General features: G+C 40.5%; 1 protein-coding gene across 5 annotated transcripts in view; it reads right to left on the bottom strand.

Moving 5' to 3' along the window:
- Nucleotides 1–2,367: 2,367 nt before the first annotated feature.
- EPN2 (epsin 2) overlaps nucleotides 2,368–21,141 on the bottom strand; it is a 47,498-nt gene continuing 28,724 nt past the window's right edge. For 3 of the 5 annotated variants that reach the window (XM_087732853.1, XM_087732852.1, XM_087732855.1), the window contains 7 exons: nucleotides 16,872–16,984; nucleotides 15,192–15,284; nucleotides 14,766–14,922; nucleotides 11,455–11,628; nucleotides 9,714–9,806; nucleotides 8,525–8,740; nucleotides 2,368–6,925 (listed from right to left, as the gene is read on the bottom strand). In XM_087732853.1, coding sequence (XP_087588979.1) covers nucleotides 6,588–6,925; nucleotides 8,525–8,740; nucleotides 9,714–9,806; nucleotides 11,455–11,628; nucleotides 14,766–14,922; nucleotides 15,192–15,284; nucleotides 16,872–16,984 — 1,184 coding nt within the window. In that variant the 3' untranslated portion in view covers nucleotides 2,368–6,587. The remainder of the gene's footprint in view (nucleotides 6,926–8,524; nucleotides 8,741–9,713; nucleotides 9,807–11,454; nucleotides 11,629–14,765; nucleotides 14,923–15,191; nucleotides 15,285–16,871; nucleotides 16,985–21,141) is intronic. The other 2 variants (XM_087732856.1, XM_087732857.1) reach the window with 2 other exon arrangements.

The raw sequence follows: 21,141 nt of genomic DNA, 5'->3' as shown, positions 1-21,141 counted from the left end.
GCTATTTGAAATGTCATCGATTTTCTTTCACCTGAGAATGGGAACACAGTTGCTCAACTAGCAGCACAAGTGTTGAGAACAGATAAGGTAATGTGTCCAGGCTGCTTTTATAAGGGTTTGCTGAGCAGCCACAGATGATTTTTTTAATACCTGCTCCTTCCACCCCAGCATTTCATCCACACCTAGCAGCACAGGCTGCCGTCATCCCTCCACACATGGGTGTGTGACGAGTATCTGTGCTCTGCACGCAGCAGCTGTCTGGTGGCCATGAAGATGCTTTAAAAAATATTTTGCCCTTCAACAGCATTTTCATCCAGTTTCAATGCACGTCACAGCTAACAAACAATTCTGCTGGTCACCAGTTTATTTATGAATAAAGTTTGCACCACCTCCCTGCCCCACCCCACATTAAACAGCCACTGGGCAAAGGATAGATTTCCCCCTAATCTCTTCAAAGATATATTTACCAAATATCCAAGGGTCCCACTACTCACTCCGGGTTTGGTACAGCTCCGGGCTCCCTCCAGCAAAGCCAGAGGATGCGCTGTCTCCCCCCAAGGTATCTTCCTGCTCCCCCATTCATAATTTACTATTTCAACCTCTGCGAAGTGCTGGGTTGTGTTCTGGTAGGATGCCAATCCCCTATTGATCAGCAGACTGCTGCCAATTAACCGCCCTAATGGGTAACTGGCAGGGATGCCTGAAGCACCAAAGCGAACTTCCACTCATTGAAACCCCAAATCTTCAACAATTACAGGGTACAATCGATCGACAGCAAAACACGAAAAGACAGGATTGCTACCACCATGTACAACCCTGGCTCTTCGCCACTTATAATCCTGAGCTCCCAAACTTCTATCTTTACAAAACCAGTGTTTATTTGCGTCCCAGCTCACAAGACGGGGAGGAGACTACCTGAAAGGCAGACGACAACTAACTTTAAAAAGGCAGAAGTTTTTAATGTGAGGGGCTGTATAAATCATGTTGGTTCTCCAAAACGTAGATTGCAGGCAGTTGCAGAAGTCTTGCCAAAGCCATAGCATGAGCCGGCCCAAACCATTTTCTCACAGTTCGATGAAAAGGAGCGGAAGAGCAGTTGCACCACTCGGCCCAGCACAAACAAGAGGTAACAGCAATGTACGCATTCAGCAAAAATACTTTGGCAACACTGGTGCGGATGAGGGCAAGCCTCTAGATAATACTTTATCCAGATGGCCCTCTTCCTCCGCAAAAGCGGGCAAATACCACCTCACTTCAGAGAAGAGGAAGAGGAAACCCGGGACAGGGGGAGCGCAGCTTGCCCAAGGTCAGAGGAAGGCTCGGCCGCAGCCAGATCTCTCTCACAACAGGCGTTATCAGCTCAGACTCCCTCCAGCACCCCCTCAGCTTGCAGCAGCCTGCAGCGCTCAGCTCCTTTTGAAGAGTATTAGAGAGTCATCACAAAAGTTGCCACTTTGAGCCCTTCCTAAATCTTTCCTGCAGCGAGCAGCTTTATTTTAAAACGTGCAATTTCAAGAGGCCAGAGTAAAGTAGCGAAGACGTACTGATCCCACAGAAAAAGAAAGATCGGCCAGAGGAGCAATAAACACAAATGCACAGAAGAGCCCTCCTGCACAGGAGCAGAAAGCATGCTTCTGTAAAAATAAGAGGAACAAAAAGCAACAGGTACCTGGGCTGCCACCCCTGGCAAAGGAGGTTTTTCTGTTTTCCTTACTGGCCCAAACACAGAAGCAAAATGAATCAAAAGACCTGACCAGAGGCGGCCTCGTTCTCCAGGGAAACCAGAGCGCTACTGGGGCAGTGGGTTTGCACAACACCCCCAGCCAGCTCTGTACCACAGATGTGAAACCAAAACAGATGCTTTTTCCCCCCCACGGCCGCCTTTCTGATAGTCAGGCCCCTAGCACCACTGCAGTTTCAGCATTAAGAAATTAAGTATTTGATTAGCTATCAGTCTGATTGGCAGCAAACCATAACTACAGGAAACCTGGAAGGGCTCTGAAGAGGTAGCTCTTGAAATAGCCTGCTAATGAAGTACCCTTCAATTTAAACCATTCAGAATTAGAAGCTGAAATCACTTCTCATCAGGAGGTAGGCTCGCTGCTACCCCATCGATGAGGCAGAGCCAATGCTGCGGGAAGGGCGAGACTGCACTACCGCAAAACCGGGAAGCGAGGAGCCCCAAAGTCAGTTTGCTCACAGTTCCCCAACCCTTATTCCATGAGTGATGGCTTTAAAAGTCACGCCTTCCCCAGACTGCTTTTTTAATTTATTCCACACAAATATGGAAGCCTCCGTGAGACAGTACTTGGTCATCTCTCCAAAAGTGCTGTTTAAAGGGTAATGTGGTTTAAAGAAGCAATTCAGTCACCTGCAACACAAGTCGTCATTTTTATTGAGTTAGTAAGGTCTCAACTGATTCCGATTTAAGTGATCTATAAGAAACCCTCCTTTCTCATAGTAAGAGCAGGCCTGCCCCAGGAAAGCGATGAATGCATCGAAGAAATCACATTGACAATGTACAAGAAGCATTACTCTCAATAACGGTTAGATTTCTCCTAGCACCTAGGACTTTTAGCACAAACCTTAAATCATCTCAACCGATCCATCAGCTTTCTTGAAAACTAAATCAAGCATGGCAGCGACAGTTTTTTGAATGGGATTATAAACACTACGCAGAGTCTTGAAAAAGCAACACGGCTGGAATATAAGCAATACAATTTTAATTCTGACCAGTCACCTACAAACCCCTTGTCTTTCCACTGTTCTGATGGCATTATTAAATATCACATTTGTGACATCGCTTGGGAAAAATGACACAAAGATACAGACATTATGATACAATAGTACAAATGATAAATTATTTATACAGTAAATAATGTCAATAGTCAGCACAAATTCATAAAAAGCAGCCGGCTCCCAGTATTATGAAAACAGTTTGGTAAATATTTAAATTGTAACACTTGTAAAGGAAGCGAGTCTTGTGAGATTCTGCTGTGAAAAATAAACCATATATTTCTCCACAATTTGTGCAATATTAATACATACAGTACACATTAGAAACTGTAACAGCAAAAGGGAAGATGGATAACAATAGTTGTCTTAGCTACGGGACTTCAAAAAGACTGTAAACACCACAACCCACCATGGTTTTCCTTCCCTGTCCCCTCAATGTAGTTTAGTTTCTATATAGTATAAAACTGAATAAATAACTGAGCTTATTTTGGGTTTAAAATTATGCCAAGATTTTTTTTTTTTAATTTTTTTTTTTACAAAATATTTAACACTTTATCTTTGGTCAATTTGACCAGTAAGGCTATTTTGGGATACTAACATTTTAAAAATCAAAAGCACTTTTAACATTTGCAAGTGAGAAAAGAAGGGGAAGAGGGAAATGCATTTGGAGAAATACGCCAGAGCAGGTGTTATCGGATACGCACACGTCCTCCATGCAAAAAGAAGTTGGAGGGCGAGGAGGGAGGAAGAATTATTCTGGAGAGCAGTTAAGTTATCGCGAAAAGAGATTTACCATTCTTGACACAACTGAAGCTTCACCTGGCTAGGACAGCAACCACCGTTCAGCGTCGCTGCTACAGCACCCCACGCCTGCAGGGCACCTGAGACACGGGCACGTCTCCAGCCCAGGAACGAAGCAGATTTACCAAAACAGCTGCTTATCCTCTTGAACTCGGCTCCTGCCACAACCACCGTGTCAGGCTGGGAATCTCGGCACAGTTAGTCCTTAGCCTAATGCTTTACAGCACCACAGTCTGGGCTGATCGCTCTTCAGAGTGTCTTGTCATGGTTTATTGTGCGATATATGTCTATATATATATATAAAATGTAAAAGTAATACAGCTCTTACAGAAGTGGCTTGGTAAAAGCAACAATTTGCCATTCAGCAGTTTCATTAAGCTAGGGCTTCCTACCAGACCAACAGCACATTTTTATCAATTCATGGTGACAGATCATGACTCTGAACTGTAGATGACTTCATTATTTTAAATACTTACTATCAACCCCGTCTTGCCTCCAAAAATAGTTAGCTAGTGTTTAACAAGAGGATGCGGTTAGAACCTTTTGGCTGAATAGACAATGCCCCATCTAACTGTTGCAAATGCATTCAGGTGACAGACTAACGGAAAAACATCAAGTGACCTCAATTCCACTGTTGATAAAATTAAATTGGAAAAAATAACGAAGGATAAATCTTGCCACAGATCAATTGGAAAGCACTCCCCCCCCTCCCCCCATCTGCAAGAATCACACCCTTCCTGGTCTACACTTTTCAATAACTTCAACAACAACAAAAAAGTAAAGTATTTTTCCTTACTCTGAAAGGCAACATGAATGGTTTTTTGTTTTGTTTTCTTAAAGACATACTGGGTGTGGACAGTAATTCTCTTTCCTCCTATATAAAAACAAGAGCAGATAAATATTCTGAATCCTACTTGCAAATCCAACAGTATTCAAGAGGATAGAACAATCTGCATAGAAACATCCACACATTTAGCATTCCATATACTAATAGAGCTACACTGACCTACACAGCTAAAATCTGTGATTGTACCCTAGATTTGATAGTCTTTCAGCCTCCCCTACCCACCAAAAGATATAACCCAGTCCCTTCCACGTTAGCCAGCCCCTCTTTCCTGCAGCACACGATCCTGGACTGGCACAGTCCCACACAGCATCATGGCACCAGAACACACAACTCTGGCAATTTCTTTCAGCTTCTTTGTTTGTTTGTTTGTTTGTTTTTCCCCCTCCTTCTCATTAGGGAAAGGCCACCAAGATGCATCAGTTCATTCACAGAGATGCCCTCAAGGCAGGAGCAAGCACTGGGACATCCCTTTCCACATGCTCTGCGGGCATTGGCGTTGCTTGTGAAAGCAGAGCTCAGAAACGTTGCCATCTTTGAGAAGGCCAGGTTTCCACCAGAAACACTGGCTGAAACCTGAGCGTGGTTTAGTGCCGATGAGTCCAGACATGCAAGTTAAAATGTATAGTTCAGCTTACAATTAATAGTTGTAAATGGAACCAGTTATTAATATGGAGTGCACCTTTCATTGAGAAAAATTAGTCAATAAAATTAATGAGTCATGTTTGTACATTAGAATTTTTAACATCTCAAGAAGTATTACAAGAAAAAACAGCCTCTCTTTCAATCTTCATAAAGGCTAAACGACTGTCCATTTTGGTAATCGGAAAACGGGAACAAATCAAGGGAAAGGCGACTTTAGTGTTTTTTCTTTTTAATGTAGTCTTAAATCATGTTATGCTCAAATTCAATTCATCTAAAAATAATTAGTCACGAGAATTTGTTTTGATTTGCATTATGAATACTTCATTTAAAAGTAAATATTTTAGTGTTAATCTTCCCTTTTAAACTCTCTTTACAGAAACAAAGAGCTAAAACCATAAATAAGAGGGCATTAAAACCATAAAAATGACATTTGCCAATATCTTAATTTTTCAGCCAGACTTGATAAATCTATCAAAACCAGACAGTTAAATAAGAACCACATTATAAAAATTAGCAAAAAAAGGACTATTAGGTAACTCTGCAAACTCAAATATGAAACTGTACTAAACAAAATATGTGCAAAAGTATACAAGAGTAACTGCATATAGCAAGGTTAAGCCTGAATTAGTTTTAAAGCTTGCCCCGGTGAAACTGAATTCAAAGTTGTCCCACTGTATTTCTTTTTTCTTTCAACTCACATTGTAAGTCAAATAAAAACAAAATACATATGATAACTTCCAAACGAAGCTGGTACTGGACAAGCACAGAGCAGGACACTCACTCAGCACGAGTGCAGCATGCCACTCACAGAGAGTTCCTCAGGAGTCCTTAGAGAGTAGTGTACAAATTCAACACTGCATACAACAGCACACGTTATACTTGACAACTTGAGAATGTTCTTGGGGTTTTTTGTCTGTTTTTTTTGTTTGTTTGTTTGTTTTGTTTTTTTCCTTTTGAGACAAGCTTGCTTTCTCGGTCAAACCTCTGATAAGAAAGCAGTGCGATTTTGCGTTGCAATGTTTAATGCATAAAAACAGCCACCTGGGCCCTCTGAATCATTCTCCTCTAAGAGTAAGGACTATGGGTGAACCAACAGTCTAGAACTGTGTATAGTTATGTGCAAAACATTCACTAGCACTCTGAATCTCAGGTCTATCATATGGGCATATGAAGTGACAGATGCAGGTAAATAGTAATTTCAGGATCCAGCACATCATCTGACATCTACAAAATAGCCAACGGAGTTTAAAATGGCAGGTTCTCCCTAGAAAGTGTATTGAAATGATTAACAAAGTAACAAAATGGGCAGAATCTAACTTTGGTGAAAAGTCTGAACATTTCACATAATGCTCAACAAGCCAAAGTAAGGTACCATCTGTAGCAAAGACTAGATTTAGATTAACTGGTAAGTAGAGACAACTCTTCAAAGATCATAACTGTAAACCGCAAATCTACTTCCAAGTCTCTTACACACCGTTCAGTCCACACAGGCCACGTTCGTTTTGCTGTAAAGACTTCAGCCTGGAAACACTATGAAAAGAAAGTTCCTTTAATTGGGTCTTTATAGGAGAAAAGGGTTAGTTGTATTTGTAGACTGGGATGCTGACGGCGGGATTCCTGTACTGTGAAGAGGTTGGGTCATTGATCCTGCAATGCTCACGTTCAGCCCCTGGCCCATCCTTGTTATAGATGCCACAGTGCCCATAGCTGGTATCGGTGCCATTCCCACAGGCACTGGGGCCATGGAAGACAGAGGTATTGGCTCCATGCTTATTGGTGGCACAGCACTGAAAGAAGGGCTGGTTCCCATCACAGGACTCGCTCTCATCTGATTTAGAGTGAGTGGCTGAGGCTGATTCACTTGGAAGGGGTTGATTGGAGTTGGTGCTGTGGCAGCGCCTAGTTTTGAGAGAAGAAGGGGGAAGAGGGAAAGAGATCGCACCTCCATGAACACAAGGTTTTGGAGATTGTCTTTTCTGGCAAAGAACACACCTTCTGCACATTCCCACACGGTCCCAACCCTAAAGCACCCTGCGGAGAAACCTGCGTGGACGTCATTCAACAAACTGAGTCTGCACTGGTGCACAAGTACAGTCTGTTTCCTTGAACCTATCAATGCCACAAAACATCCCTTCGCTGACCAACAGTTTCCACTTCTGGTAGGAGTCACTGGAGAGACAGGTTCTAAATTGGTTACCTGGAACATGCCTAACCATGACATCCAGATCACCAATTTTTTTTAAATGTTACTTAAAATTTGCATTACAGAAGAGAACTGCAGGCTCTCTGTACTCCTTTACCGCAATCTGGCTACTGCGGATTTGTGCATTTGCTTCAAGATCTCATCCAGTCAACTCCATTTAGAAGCTGTACATGTTTCTGGCACTGAGTTTTGACAAGAATTCATAAAGTAAACAAGTTGTTTCTGAATTACAGCGGTGCTAGAGAAAGCAGAGAATAACTTTCCCAGCATTTGAGGTTCTTTGGACTGCTGCCAACACTACAAATTCCTTTTACCGTATATGTATAGTGTTATTTGGATGGCCCAGTGACCCTTTATAAACTTTTTGTAGTAACCGGTAATGGCAGATACACAGACTTCCTCTTGCTAAACACTGCCAAGGCTGTTCAGAATTACTCTTTTTTGCCTACCCAAGGAGTTTAATAAACTGTCATTTTTTTCCATTGGAAGAGGGAAGAAAACAAATACTGAAATAGCATTTTAAAAGTATTTCACCATACCAGCATCAGACAGAAATTTCAGTGCATATGAATAGCTTTTAAAAACACATACATCTTCCACGTGTTTAGTGTCACCATCTAAGTCTGCTGTAAGTACAGGCTCACTTCTAACAGGGGCCAATTTACAGGAGAACTGCAACAGCCTATTTTTTTCAAAATACACTGAGAGTGTGTTTTGATCAAAACCGGTCTATCATGCTAGCCTAAAGACAGCCTAACCAGCAACCCACTAAATTATACTGCAGAGTTTGCTATCTGGAACCTTAGGTTGCAATCAGAGGTGCTACTGTGCCTGCTGTAGCAAAGCAAAAGGGCAATTCCTGCCTGCTTCCACAAGAACCTACTACCTATTACCTTCCCAAGGGATTCTCTGGTGGCACACGTTCTCATCTTAACTGTTCTGACAATCAGCCAGCTTTAGCTCAGCCATTTTTAATAACCAAAGCCGCCTTCTAACACAGATAATTTTGAGAGAACAAGGGCAAAAGTGGAAGAGTAACTGCTTGAACAAAGCTCAGCCAGCAGATCAGCTACGGATGCAAGAGTAGAAACTCTGCACTTTCAGGGTCCGGCAGTATGCCTTGAAACCATGATGCCTCACCCTCCTGCTCTCAGTCATGATCTGTTGACTGAAGTAAGCAAGAAAAACAAGCCCAAACCAGCTTACATTAAATCAAATAGGACTGAGTTATACAGAGTTTTCCTATAGGAAGGGAAAGCTAAAATTGAAAACTGAAGGAACATGCAGAAACAGACCTGGTGCCAAGAATGGATTCAGTGAAGTAACAGGTTGTGGTGGCTTAGACACCAGTGAATCCAAGTTCACCAAAGCAGCATTGGGGCCCAAAAAAGACTCAGGGGTTTTCCGAGCGGCACTTTGTTTGCCTGATGTCATGCTTGAGTGCTGGGAATCAAAGAGATCAGGACTTGTGGTACCGCTATGCTGAGATGGCAAAGTGGAACCTGATTCAGCTGAAACAACACAGAGAAAAAACAAAACTTATCTCATTAATCTACAGAGAAAAAACAAAACTTATCTCATTAATCTACATAGTCAAGCAAAGAAAATCCTGAAGTCTCTGACAGCAGAAATGTTTTAAAATCTAACATTTGTATTAGTCAGATTTAAGTGTTTCAGTATATGTTACACCCTTACAGCATGCAAGCAGATAAACGTTCTTTAGAAGAGTATGAAGAAGCTACAAGAGTGCAGTGCTCTACTGAAGGCGCCACCTGATTTGCCCTGACGAATGTTCTCACAGCTATGCTGCAACAGATGGGACTAAGAGTTTCCAAGGAAAGGATATTCAAAAGCCTTAGCTACTGCCCTTGCACTACACCACTGCTGCACCCTTCCTAGCTAGATTCCACCCAGGTTTTCTCTTCTGTGTTAAAGCAGCCTAGCCCAGCTTTGAATTAGTCACCATTCTTTCAGGCAGAACCATCCTGACAGTACATAGTATATCAAAGCACTTATATGTTAATGTCTGGCAGGTTTTTTTTTTAATGACTAATGACCAAATGCAAAATAAACTAAAGCATTCTCAGAAGTGTATTTCCTCACCTTCCTACTATTGTCACACACTAGAATTTACACGTTTGAGAAATTCAGTTAACATTGTTCTGTGTGACACTCTGAGCAGGAGCCATACTCCAAACACGTTGGATACTGTAAATTTAGAAGTCAAACAAATTTCTCGGTCAATGCAGTGAAAGGTTACAGAGTGAGATTCTATGGCTTACAATGCAAAAGGCCCATTCCCCATAAATTCATGCACAGGCCAAAATGTTAACAAGCAGCTTTGATTGCTGCATCATCACCAGCTTTAATCTTCTTTGTGCAAGTCTTTTTTTTTTTTTTTTTTTAAATAAAATTTAAGAATAGAGACATTTGTTGCTGAGACTATCACCCAAACTGTCCACATGCTAAGAATTTGATTCATACCTGGCTTTTTGGAAGTTCGAAGTGTGTCAAATTCAGAAAAATCATCTTTAACTGTACCATTCAAATTACTGAAGAGGTCAAAAGATGTACTTCCTGTTCAAAACAACAAGACAGCCCTGTCATTAACAGATCTTCAGTTGCATCACACAGCTGATCCTACTGAAAGGAATTTCTAACCCATTCATGTTACCAAGAAGCCACCCTGTCAGGTTCCAGGGCAGCAGTTCAGATCGGCTCGAGTGCTCCTACTCTTGACCAGGGAGAAGGATAACATCAGAGAACTGTCTTTTCTTACAGTATTAACCAACTAATTCAGAGCAATGTGCTTTTAAATCACAATGTAAGGCACACCTTTAGCGTGCTGAGTTTTTATGGAGTGTCTGCACTAGAGAGATGTATAGGCAGGCATATATTGCTGCGGAAGAAGAGAACAGCAACGAATTTACAGCCTAAACTATAAAGTGTGTTAATCAGCCCTCAAGTAACACACACTTCTGAATACAGTTCCAAAGACAAATGTAGCATTGCTACAACTTAAGCAATGATTTGACTTACGCTTCCCAAGTTAAAAGGAGGAGGAATGCAATAGAAAAGGTTATCTACGCCATGGAGAGATGGTAAGGCCCTGTTAGCTAAAGCACCAGAACTTGCCCACAGTTTGCAACCAATGAAAACATAACATTTCAAAATGTGGACACACCCTTACCTCAGAACGGAGGAAGAAAAACCACACCTAAATGAACAGCAATCACACTCCTGAAAAGCTTTAAAGTTTGCCTTTTTTTTTTTTTTATTAGTTAAAATGTTTTTCTAATTTAGTTTTAACCTTCAACACATTTCAAGCAAATGAAGGTACAGACTCAGCTCCGTAAAGAGCACAAAGACAAAAACCCAAGAGAATGAGTGAAGATTGTGTTTAGCAACAATACTTCTTACCAAAAACAAAGACCCATCATAGCTAAAAAAAAAAAAAAAAAAAAAAAAAATCACTCTCATAATGATCCAGTTATTGCCCTTTGCCCAGTAAAAAGCTGATTAGACAACTTTTTGCAGTACTCAGATTCCTTTGTTTATTCTGTACTGAGATGAATGACTAGCAGAAAATGCATTTAGGATGCATTTAGCCACGGTGCGAACATGAAAATACCAGGTATTAAGATTCATCAAGGTTGCATTAGTTACAGAGCATGAATAGACAATTACATCAGCACCTTCTGCATCGTGCTACACAAGGGCTTAGGGATAGCTTTCACACCCTCAGTCTGAAGTAACAAACCTTCATTTGCACCTCTAAAAGTCTCCTCAGAGCGTGGAGCTGCTCAATCTGTCAATCTACCTCTGCAGAGACATCCATCTGCATAGCTATTTATCATGATGAAAGGTAAAATTATAGTATCATTCATTTCCAGAAATTAAGTCCTTGTCTAATTAAAGATAAACCCATTTAAAAACCCAACAGCAGCAGCAGTCATAAGTGCTCGGCATGCATCCACACATACCAATAAAAGAATGCAGAAGGGACAGAGCACGAAGAAGCAACACGAATTCAGAGCTCTAAGTCAGAATAATTACATTTGAAGTTCTTTTTGCTGCTAGCTATTACAGCTCCCGTTTATTTTACAGACCAGTTCTGCAAATTGTTCAGCACATAGCTTCTTCTAACCAAGCAATGCAAGAAAATAATTCGGATTTCACCTTCATTACTCAAATAATATGGATATGGGATGAGACCATTTCTCACCAGAAGCAGACAGAGGTTTGTTTGCAGGTGCTGGTCCCCAAGGATCCACAGAAGATTTTGCTGCAGTAGAAGATGGCTGAGCAGGAGCCCAAGGGTCAACATTTTTGGACAGAGACTGAGCTGTGGATCCTGCTGGTGCTGCCCAAGGGTCAACAGAAGCAGCTGGTTTGGCACCTGCAAAAAGAGCCAGCAGGAACACAAGTCAGTACAGTTTCACTCTGGAAAACTTTCCTTGGAGATTAATCTCTCTTATGAGCCATTACTGCCAATTAATACTAAACATAAATAGGTGAAGCAGTTCAACATTAAGAATACTGATAAGTCTCAGCATCTGTGTCATACATACCAAACAAGAAGCACAAGTAAATTCTGCACAAGACAGATGAATAAAAGAAATCTCCCATTTGAAACAGAATTTAAAAATCTGCAGTTCCAACATGAAAATAAACTTGCTTTTGTTACAGACATTGCCACCACAACAGACAATGTCTGACTGAAGGTGACCTAAATCACAGGGTATATTTATGAACTCATGGGAAAGAAGGTTTCTAAAAAGCCCCCATGTAAAAGGTATGAAATATACAACATTAAGACTTGGACAAAGAAAAGAAATCTGTAAGATTCAAAGGGAAGAGTTTTCAAACTCTTTTAACCATACTGTTATTTTATAAAAATATAATCACCTTCCCTAAGCTAGTTGTGCTTTTTTTATTCCCATTTATAAGCACTCCTGCTGACACAGATCTAAGCTGTCCATCAATACCCCTTCCTTTTTTTTTTTTTTTTTTAAACCCAATGCCTGTATGTTCAGGATTCCCATTTTTATTGGAAGATGCTGAAAACTCTTCATTCCTACAAATCCAGATTACCACACTGCTTCAGATTGTGCACAAGGTTAGGGCTTCCTCGTGTAAAGTGAAAAACTAAGGCAGTAAAGGAAGAAGGAAAGAAAAAAACTTGCCTCACTATATACAATTTCCTGCCAGTTTTTACTTCTTCCTCACCAACCTACTAGTTTACTGCTTTTCAGCTTAGGTGACCTCTTTTCCTTCTACCATTAAATGAAACTATTTTGGCTTATCAAACCCCAGGATCAATAAAGCAAACCACATTTCAGATCTGCAGTGGGCCACGTCTGTGTTGGAAGGTATCGCTCTTCCTTTGTTGCCATGTCATCCATCCCCGCCGCCCCTCCCCGGCCATCACGGTGCAGGAATGGGAACCTCGTACTTTAAATGCACATCCTGTACAACTCTACAGTGATCAACTACCTTCAAGTCAGATAGTACAGGCAAACACGTTTCCTCTTCCCAATGAAACTTCTCAACCAGTCATGCTTTAATGACTAACTGAGAACAACTGTATAATCCAAGAGTAGGACAGAATTACCCATGCTGTACACGGCTGTTATCTTTAACCACCACATGGGTTTCAAGTTACAACTGAATATTGTTTTATTTGTTAAAACTACATACAAACCCCCCTGGCATCACAATATTCCTGAAAACCAATTCATTGCTACACGCAGTGGCACAAATTCCAATTTGCAATGTTGGTCTTTGTTTCATCAACAGGTGGCATGGTTTTGCTACAGCTTCAGACCAGGAAATGCTAAAATTCTCCAAGTAACTCCAACTATTCCCACAACAGTACTTACATTTCCTTTATCTACCCTTAGTGCCGAGATACGAGCAATGCCACACAAGAAATGCTAATGACAGCACTTCCCATAAACGGAAGCTTTCAAAAGTGTCTTGTCTTTCATAAAGGGAGCGCAAAAATTAGAGCACTTGGGAAGATACCTTCCCATAGCTTCCATTATCTCTACTGAAATGCCAAAGCACATGCAGGATCTGAGAAATACAGTTTAATGAGTCACCCTTTTATTAGCAGTCAAATTCATGAATCTTACATCCTCAAGACTATCCTTGGGAGCCAAGTAACCAGACCAGCAAGCTGGAACAAGGGGTTGTTCTATGGTGTTAATAAAGTTAGGAGCCACTGAGAGGAAATGCTACAGCTGCAAGTGATGCAAGGAAAATCTTGTCAGAGGAGGATATGTTGAGCACGAGATTTGAAGAAGGTGGATTTTGTTTGTTTTTTAACCACGGAAAAATACATTGAACAGCCTTAGGGCCCAAAACTTGGACTTTTTCAGATTTCATGCTTGCAGTTCATCACCAAAAAAACAGATTACACTTAAAACAACGAACTGTAGTTGGTCCAGCAGATCTGTAGTGCCCTTAATGCCACCATGAGGAGAGAGAAAGGGAAAAAAAAGGCATCATTATTAAACTTCAAAATTTTCATCAGGAATCTGGATGGTGGTGTGCTGAATGCTAATGCAAACGACTTTGAAGCACTTTATAGCAGAGGTCATAGAATCACCAGGCTGAAGCAAAAGTGACAGAACTAAGCTGTTAGTCTTCATGAAAAAGCTTCCATTTCCACAGAAACCCCCCTGCCCCTCAAAAAAGAAAAAATCCAAAGCCAACAAAAAACATATCCAACTCCAATTCCACAGACATAGCAAGTTTAACACATACTGTGAGGAACCATCAACTTTCTTATGCAAAGGAGGAACTCCTTGGACAGACTTTGGCTAATCTAGAAAACAGCATACTACACAGGCAGCGAAACACACACACAGAAGCAAACATGCTAAAAGCGGGCTTAATTGCTCTTTAAAATGTGAGGCACTGGATCTTTCACTTCAGAAACAGATTCCATGAATTTAGCATCAAAAGCTTATGAAACACAGTGAATATTTAAAATGGTAACCTCAATTTTTTTTAGTATAAAAATCTCCTTTTACACAATTTAATCCATTTGGTTCTGACAGTATACACATCACATTTCACTAGGAGCAATTAAAGACATGGTAATTCAGATCTACGGCCTTCCTAACCATAGAACCCTGCCTAAGTACTATATTAAATACTGGCAAGAGTCTAAACCCATGACACTGGACACAACTAGCAGTCAAAGCATGAGCATCCCCCCCGTCTGAGACAAGTTGTTTTTGCTGTACAAAGACAACAGAAGCTTCACTCTTCTCCTCTTTCTTAAGATTCAAAATGCACACACAAAAACCCAGCTGCTTAAAGAGCAGGAACAGAGTGCAACTTTAATTTGTTTTAGCTTAGAAATGAGTTAAGGGAATGTTAGTTCTAGAGTATGGGAAACAATCAAAATGGACTAATATACTGTCATTATCAAGCATGATATTGTACATTGAGAAACTTTGAAAAGCTCAACATTAAAAAGCAAAAACTTTTAAATAAGCATTCCTTCTGGCAGTTTATTCTTACCAAATGATTGCCATGGGTCAGAGGCAGTAGCTGCAACTGTGGATCCTCCCCAGGGATCAGTTTGGTTTGCAACAGCAGGAGGTCCCCAGGGCTCTGTTTTCTGTGGGGCCGGTGCCGACGAGGGCAGGGCATCCATTAGGTCCAACAAAGTGGTATGCTGAGGGCAGGAATAATCTGAGCTTTAATCAAGAGCATTACCAATCTGAAGTACAAACCCATGAGAGTGAAGAAGCAATTATTTTTTTTTTTTCCTTTTACACACCTGCATTGACTAGTAGTTTGAAATTTAACCCACATGGAAGAAGCTTTAAGCTATACAACAAAGCAATCCCAAAAGCATTAAAGAGCTCAGTATTAAGCTATTTTGTGTTACTGTATTTCAGCTTTTGGCAGCATAACCGGGAATTTCTTAGTCGAAGGCACTACCTCCTTCTTTTTGGGAATTTTAATTGTGTCTCTGCGACTCTCCTCCAGAGCCATCTGTAATCTCAGATCATCTCCGCGTCTGAGGCGCTCCTCCTGCAAAGGAAATCAACACTGTTGATATAGACCATTAGCCTAGACTGTGCTGCTTGCTCCCTCCAGTGTCTAGCCCCCTTGGCAGGACACCGCCAGGGAAGGCCTGGGCAGTACTCCCTGCCACCCTAGGAGTGATGCGCACCACAGGCACGCACAGTGGGATTGCCAGGACTATCTGCTGTAATTCGCACATAACACAAGTGGGGGGAAAAAAAGATTTCTTGTGATTCTTGCCTCAAACAGAGGTCAGGAGCACCCTAACCCTGTAACACCAGTATAACAGTGTGATCATAACAACATCCATTTGCTGACTGAAATTTACCCTTGTGTTGTTTTACTCCTAATGGGAAAGGTATAAATGAAACATTCTTTCCAAAAATTAAGTTACAATGCTAGAAACACCACAGAACCAAAAGACAAAGTAAATATCCCATCTTTAAATTACTGCAATGTTTTTGAACATTCAAATCACCACTGAAGGACACAGTGATTTAAACTACTTTTCCTGGCTTTTGTCAGCTTCCCTCCACAACTGATGCAACTGTTATAAAGAACGCTAAGTGAATTAATCTAGCCAACTCCATGCGTATTTTGTAGGTTTTTAACATCTGTGAACTACCATGTTTGTGGTACATTCAACTACTTAAAATATCTTTGCTTGCATCACGTCTTTCAGAAGTTGACTAATTCCCCAGCTGGTATTTCCCTTGCGATTTCTTTAAGCTATTTCAACTGATAGATTCTGATTTTTATTTTCCTCAACTTTATTGCTCAATAATGACAAAGTTTACTGGGTGACAGTTTCCCCTTCCAAGCACAGAGATACTAATGCCTAACATACAGCAGTAAGCTAAAATTGTCACAGGAAGCCTCTAAAATACTACAGATGCTCAGCAGGCTGATCTGAATTTTCACTCTTAGCTGAGATTCAACAACTTTGTTATATATTAATATGCAGTAAACTTTATCCACAATTACAGCATTTACTCCAAATTCAGAATGAAGCTCCTAAGAATTACCACAGTAACATAACCTGTATGATAGATTAGGAGCCAAGTTATTTTAAACCAGGTTCTTTATAAATTCCAGTACTTTGTGTCAGGTCACCCTTCTGTTCCAGACAATCTCACCAAATGTGCAGATCATTCAAAATTTCACTGTAATCAGAATTCACTGACATTTCTTATGCTGGCCCCATTAATGAAGGTTTTCAGGACTAGTCATGTTTTCAGTTCTTCCTAACTGAAAACATCTTCAGTAATGTGATGATTAACATCCTCCCACACAAAGTCTTCTTGCAAAGTGACTGTCATCTTCCACTAGTCTCAACAGCTCTGAGGCTGCAGTTACTTTAAAAAGAGATTTTAAAAAAAAAAAAATATATATATATATAAAAGAGCAACATCTTCCAAAATGGCCTTTCTCTCCCCTATTCCACCTGGAGCAAAGCCAAGCTGCCATTGGAAAAAGAGGGAAAAAAAACCACAAACCAAACCAAAAAAACCAACCAACCAAACAAAAAAACCCAGGATTGTAGTCTCAACTATCAAAGCATAGACACTTTGGAAAACCTACACGGGAACTGACCTGCTCCGCCACTTCCCGGCTCATTGCCAGCGCGAGCTGCAATTGGAGCTCCTCTTCTCCACTTGTCTGAGGCCGGGCCTGCTCGAGCTCCGAGGAAACTCGAGGGGACGTAGCTGTTGGAGACAAAACCCAGCAAATTTAACACACTAAACAACAAAAAGATGTAACAGGTTTGATTATTTCTCTGATCGGACCAGCCCACTTTCACACAGCCACTCTCACAAGGTCCCCAGCAGAGCAAAAGGCCCCCCAGGTGCCAGGGGCCACCAACTTGCCGACCACCATCGTCTCCCTGGGCTGTCAGAGATAAAGCTCGTACCAAGACTGAGGTTAAGAAGCCAGAACAATGAAGCAGGCAGAACTTTGCAAGGCAGTTCAATTGCTTTAAAGGAAAAATGTTCCTGGAAAACAAAGGCTTTTTTTATTAGTGGGGCTGTAATATCAAGAAGTATCACCAATGAATGCTGGATACCATGTCTCAGCGTATCAGAGCCTTGGGGGGCAGGTCGCTGACTTAAAAAAAAAAAACTATAGAATTAATCATTCAAGAAAACATTTGTTGGTATTTCTTACATCTTACAATGTCAGTAAGAATTTGCTGGGAGTTGGCCAATACCAGGGTAAAATTGGATACCACCCACTTTTCTGTAATACAGTCTTAATGGGACAGATAAAGAACTATTCTTAACTGCTAGGCAGGCTCAGAAACCAACAAGCCAGCTATTCATACCCAAAATTTACAAAAATACTGTATCATTCTCTGTTTAAAAAAAAAAAAAAGTTTGGTATATACATTGGGGGGATGGCTTGTTTTTTGTTGTTGGTTGGTCTGTCTTTGGATGAAGACCTCTATTAGCTAAGTAGCAGCTGGTAATCTCCCTCACTCCTCCCTGAATAACAGTCAAGCTTGACAGCTAAAATACACAATTTCTCAATACACAAATATTCCTTTTATGGATGTGAAGTGTAGTGATGTTTTCACTACAATAGCACACAGAAATTCCCATCCGAATGGGACAACACTAATAGGTTCATCATTATACAGTAATAAATTTTCATCCCCTCTCTCACTCTCAGATAATTCTCTAGCATCCAAACCATTTATAGAGAAATTTTATCTTACTTTGGCAAAGAAGTTTGTATTTAATGGTTGGAATGATAATTAGTTTGGCAAAATATATATTAACATTTAACAAAGAGGAACCATATTTTTAAACTATGATGTCAAGCTCAAGGAAATCACGTTTCTTCTTAATAGGTCAGCTATTAGATTGCCAAACTGTAATTAAAAAAAAAAAAATAAATATCACCCAACACTTTTTCAGTCACTACTTCAGTCCTCCAAGTATGTCTCAGTCTTGTCTCCCCCTAATTTTTAGGCCAAAATGACATCATAAAATAAAAAGTGCAACCTTCTCTCTCATCCAGCAGGCTAGAAGGAAGGCGACTCTCTCTGTAAATGAGGAATGACCTTTTCTTCCCACCATACACCCAATGGGCCATCCCATCCCACTCTGCTTCTAAAGGGACAAATTAATTTATCACCCGGAACGATTCCTTCCACGTTGTGCTGATCCTGAAGCTTTCAAGCCAACCAGATAAGCTCCTGACTTCACCTAAAGATGTTACTCATACCTCAATTCTATTACTTTTTCAAACTTTCTCATATAAAGTATCTAAATTTAGCCTGCTTCATGAGTACTTTTTGCTGCAACGGTCACAGACAGGCTCTCCAATATATTATATGGACTATTACAGAATTACAGTAGAAATAAACAGGGCATCAGATAACAGGATGTCTGACAGCATGGAAAATAAAACTTTAAAATGTTTGTAAAGTTTGAATATTCTTAAATATGAAAACAAAGAGAATTAAAAAGAAAACAGGATAAAACTCAACATGAGGTTACCAAAAGGTAGCCTATAACAGAAAAAACAAGATCCTTCTCTGATTTGCCAGTCAAAACGAAAAGCAGTAAAGTTAATCTATGTGGACTCAGCAAAGCATTTTATGACGCTAAATAGGATGTTACTGTTAAATAGAGAGTAATGTAAGAACTGAAATAGGTAAAGAACGAGCTGAAGAAGAGATTACGTCACACTGCCTACCACCAAGGAAGTTTACTAACAGTTTCTCAAGAACTGGCTTTAAGACCAATCTTAAGAAAAATTTTGTAATAAACAAATGCAGGAGGTTATGGGAAAATGCAAAGATAATTCTAAGAAAAATTGTCAAACTAGAGGGAGAAACAGGAATATTAAAAAAACAGATGACTGAGAAGGGAACGATAGAAATGGGATGATACGGAAAAACAAAGTAATTTCTTTGATGACCATCATCTACTAATTGAGGGCATCAATTGCAAATGACAGAGATGTAGAGAACTTTCTTTAGTACTAAAGCACCTAACTCCCAGCCACTAACCTAATAACAGCTATTACTAACATTAGCACTACTGCATCAAGGCATTAGTCAGAATTCATCTTAACATACCAAATGTAATTCTAGTCGTTCAAATCCAAGACGGATGATTTCAAAACAGAATGGATGTGGAAACGCTTCCCTTCTGAGCACAGAGAATATTTTATGTGTTTATCTTTGCAAAAAGAAGATCAAGCAGTTTATGGTTGCAAAATACATCAGGCTTGCAAATACTACGGAGTGAGAAAAGCTATTTGAGATAAGGGGGCAAGAACTAATGGTATAAATTGACCATGAATAAATTTGAGATACAAATAGAAAGAAGTGGCTTTCCAGCAGGAATTGTAGAAGGGAAGAGTCCTAACTCATTTCAAAATAGAGCTGGATAAGCATACAAATGGGACAGCAACATATGGCAACTGGACTATGATCAGGCAAGTACCTTCTGGTCTTCTGTTTCTTTAACTGCAACTGTGGGGAAGAACGCGATTTCCTGGACTTTTTGCACAGGAGTTTTTCCACCTCTGTTGACTTAACTACATTCCATAACATCTAAGAAGCTGACGGTAGAATGACTTTAAAATGATGTGAAAAGGGTTAAAGTAACTCCACTGGTTTTCCTCCTATTTCCACATGAAGGACTACTTACTGAAAGTGCTCACCAGTTCCAGCTTTTAACAGCACGCAGCGTTTTTGCACTAAAAAAGCTGCAAGAAGCAGGGATTGCGTCCTACTCCAAGCGTCTCACTCGCCCTCCCATGGTGGGTCCTCGCCTCCCAGCCACGCAGGGGAATGGCAGGCTTGCTTTGGCAGAGAGCTCCATTACCTCACAGCTCCCAACAGAGACCAGCATTCAGCGGCTCCAGGATCTGAACACAGATAATAAGGGGTCTCACAGATACAGCTTATTTCTTTTCACTTTTAGGCTTTTCAGCAATTCATTCTACTCGGTTTTATTAACTCTAAAAAGCACTTTAGAGCTCCTTTTACAAAAAAAGGAAAAAATTGTCAATTTGAAATTCTTCCTTGGGCTTCACATTAAAAAACATTGATAAAAATGTTGCTATTTTACATTTAAACTTCTGCAGTGGTTATAACGCCATCTACATTAAATAGCTGCCAGCGTATTTCTTGAAAAAGGATTAAGGGAAATTCAAAACACTGTTCCTGGTAGTAATCTGACATGTTTTATCCAGCAACTTCACTCAAAAATTCCCGCAGCATTATAACTGCCCTCCTATATTGGCCTCGTCCTGCATTAACGTTGTAGTTGCAAGGATCTAGCATAAAGGTTATTGCCTTAGTAACAGTATCGCTGCCACACAAAGAATCTCTTATCCCACAGCACATGACAGTTAACTCAGATGTTTATGTAAGATGGGACTCAATAGATCAATTCTGACCTGCTAAGCCCTGCTTTGTTGCTGCTTTGAGAATTTGGAGATCCCGGCCCCCCTAGGCTGCCCAAAAGCAACTGCGTGGGTATCTGCTTCTGCAGGGAGACATGCCACCGGGCTGTCCTCTCAACAAGACTCGAGCTGCAGCGCAAGGAAGTGATTTCCAACCTCAGTTAATCACTAAAGCAGGATTCTGCTCCACCATCTGCCTCTAGCACAGGCTATGTCGTCTTTCATATGTATCTACTGGTAATTTACTATATTTTGGCTATATTAAAAGCCCTCTGTAGATGTCTAAAGGTTTGGTTAAGTTAGTGAGTTAAAGTGTGTATACAGCACACAGCTAGAAAGCAGAGTCATTGCCTACATTAATGATAAAAATCAGTCCCAGCATAAAAATCAGACTGGGTATTTTCAATCAGAAGCATGTGCTTGTTTTGGGGGGGGGGTT

The sequence above is a fragment of the Nipponia nippon genome, unplaced genomic scaffold (genome assembly GCF_047370975.1).
Source record: "Nipponia nippon isolate SJK-2023a ecotype South Korea unplaced genomic scaffold, ASM4737097v1 scaffold_5, whole genome shotgun sequence".
NCBI classification, from domain to species: domain Eukaryota; kingdom Metazoa; phylum Chordata; class Aves; order Pelecaniformes; family Threskiornithidae; genus Nipponia; species Nipponia nippon.
The sequence above is the reverse complement of the archived record's forward strand: the minus strand, read 5'-3'. Positions and strand labels throughout refer to the sequence as shown.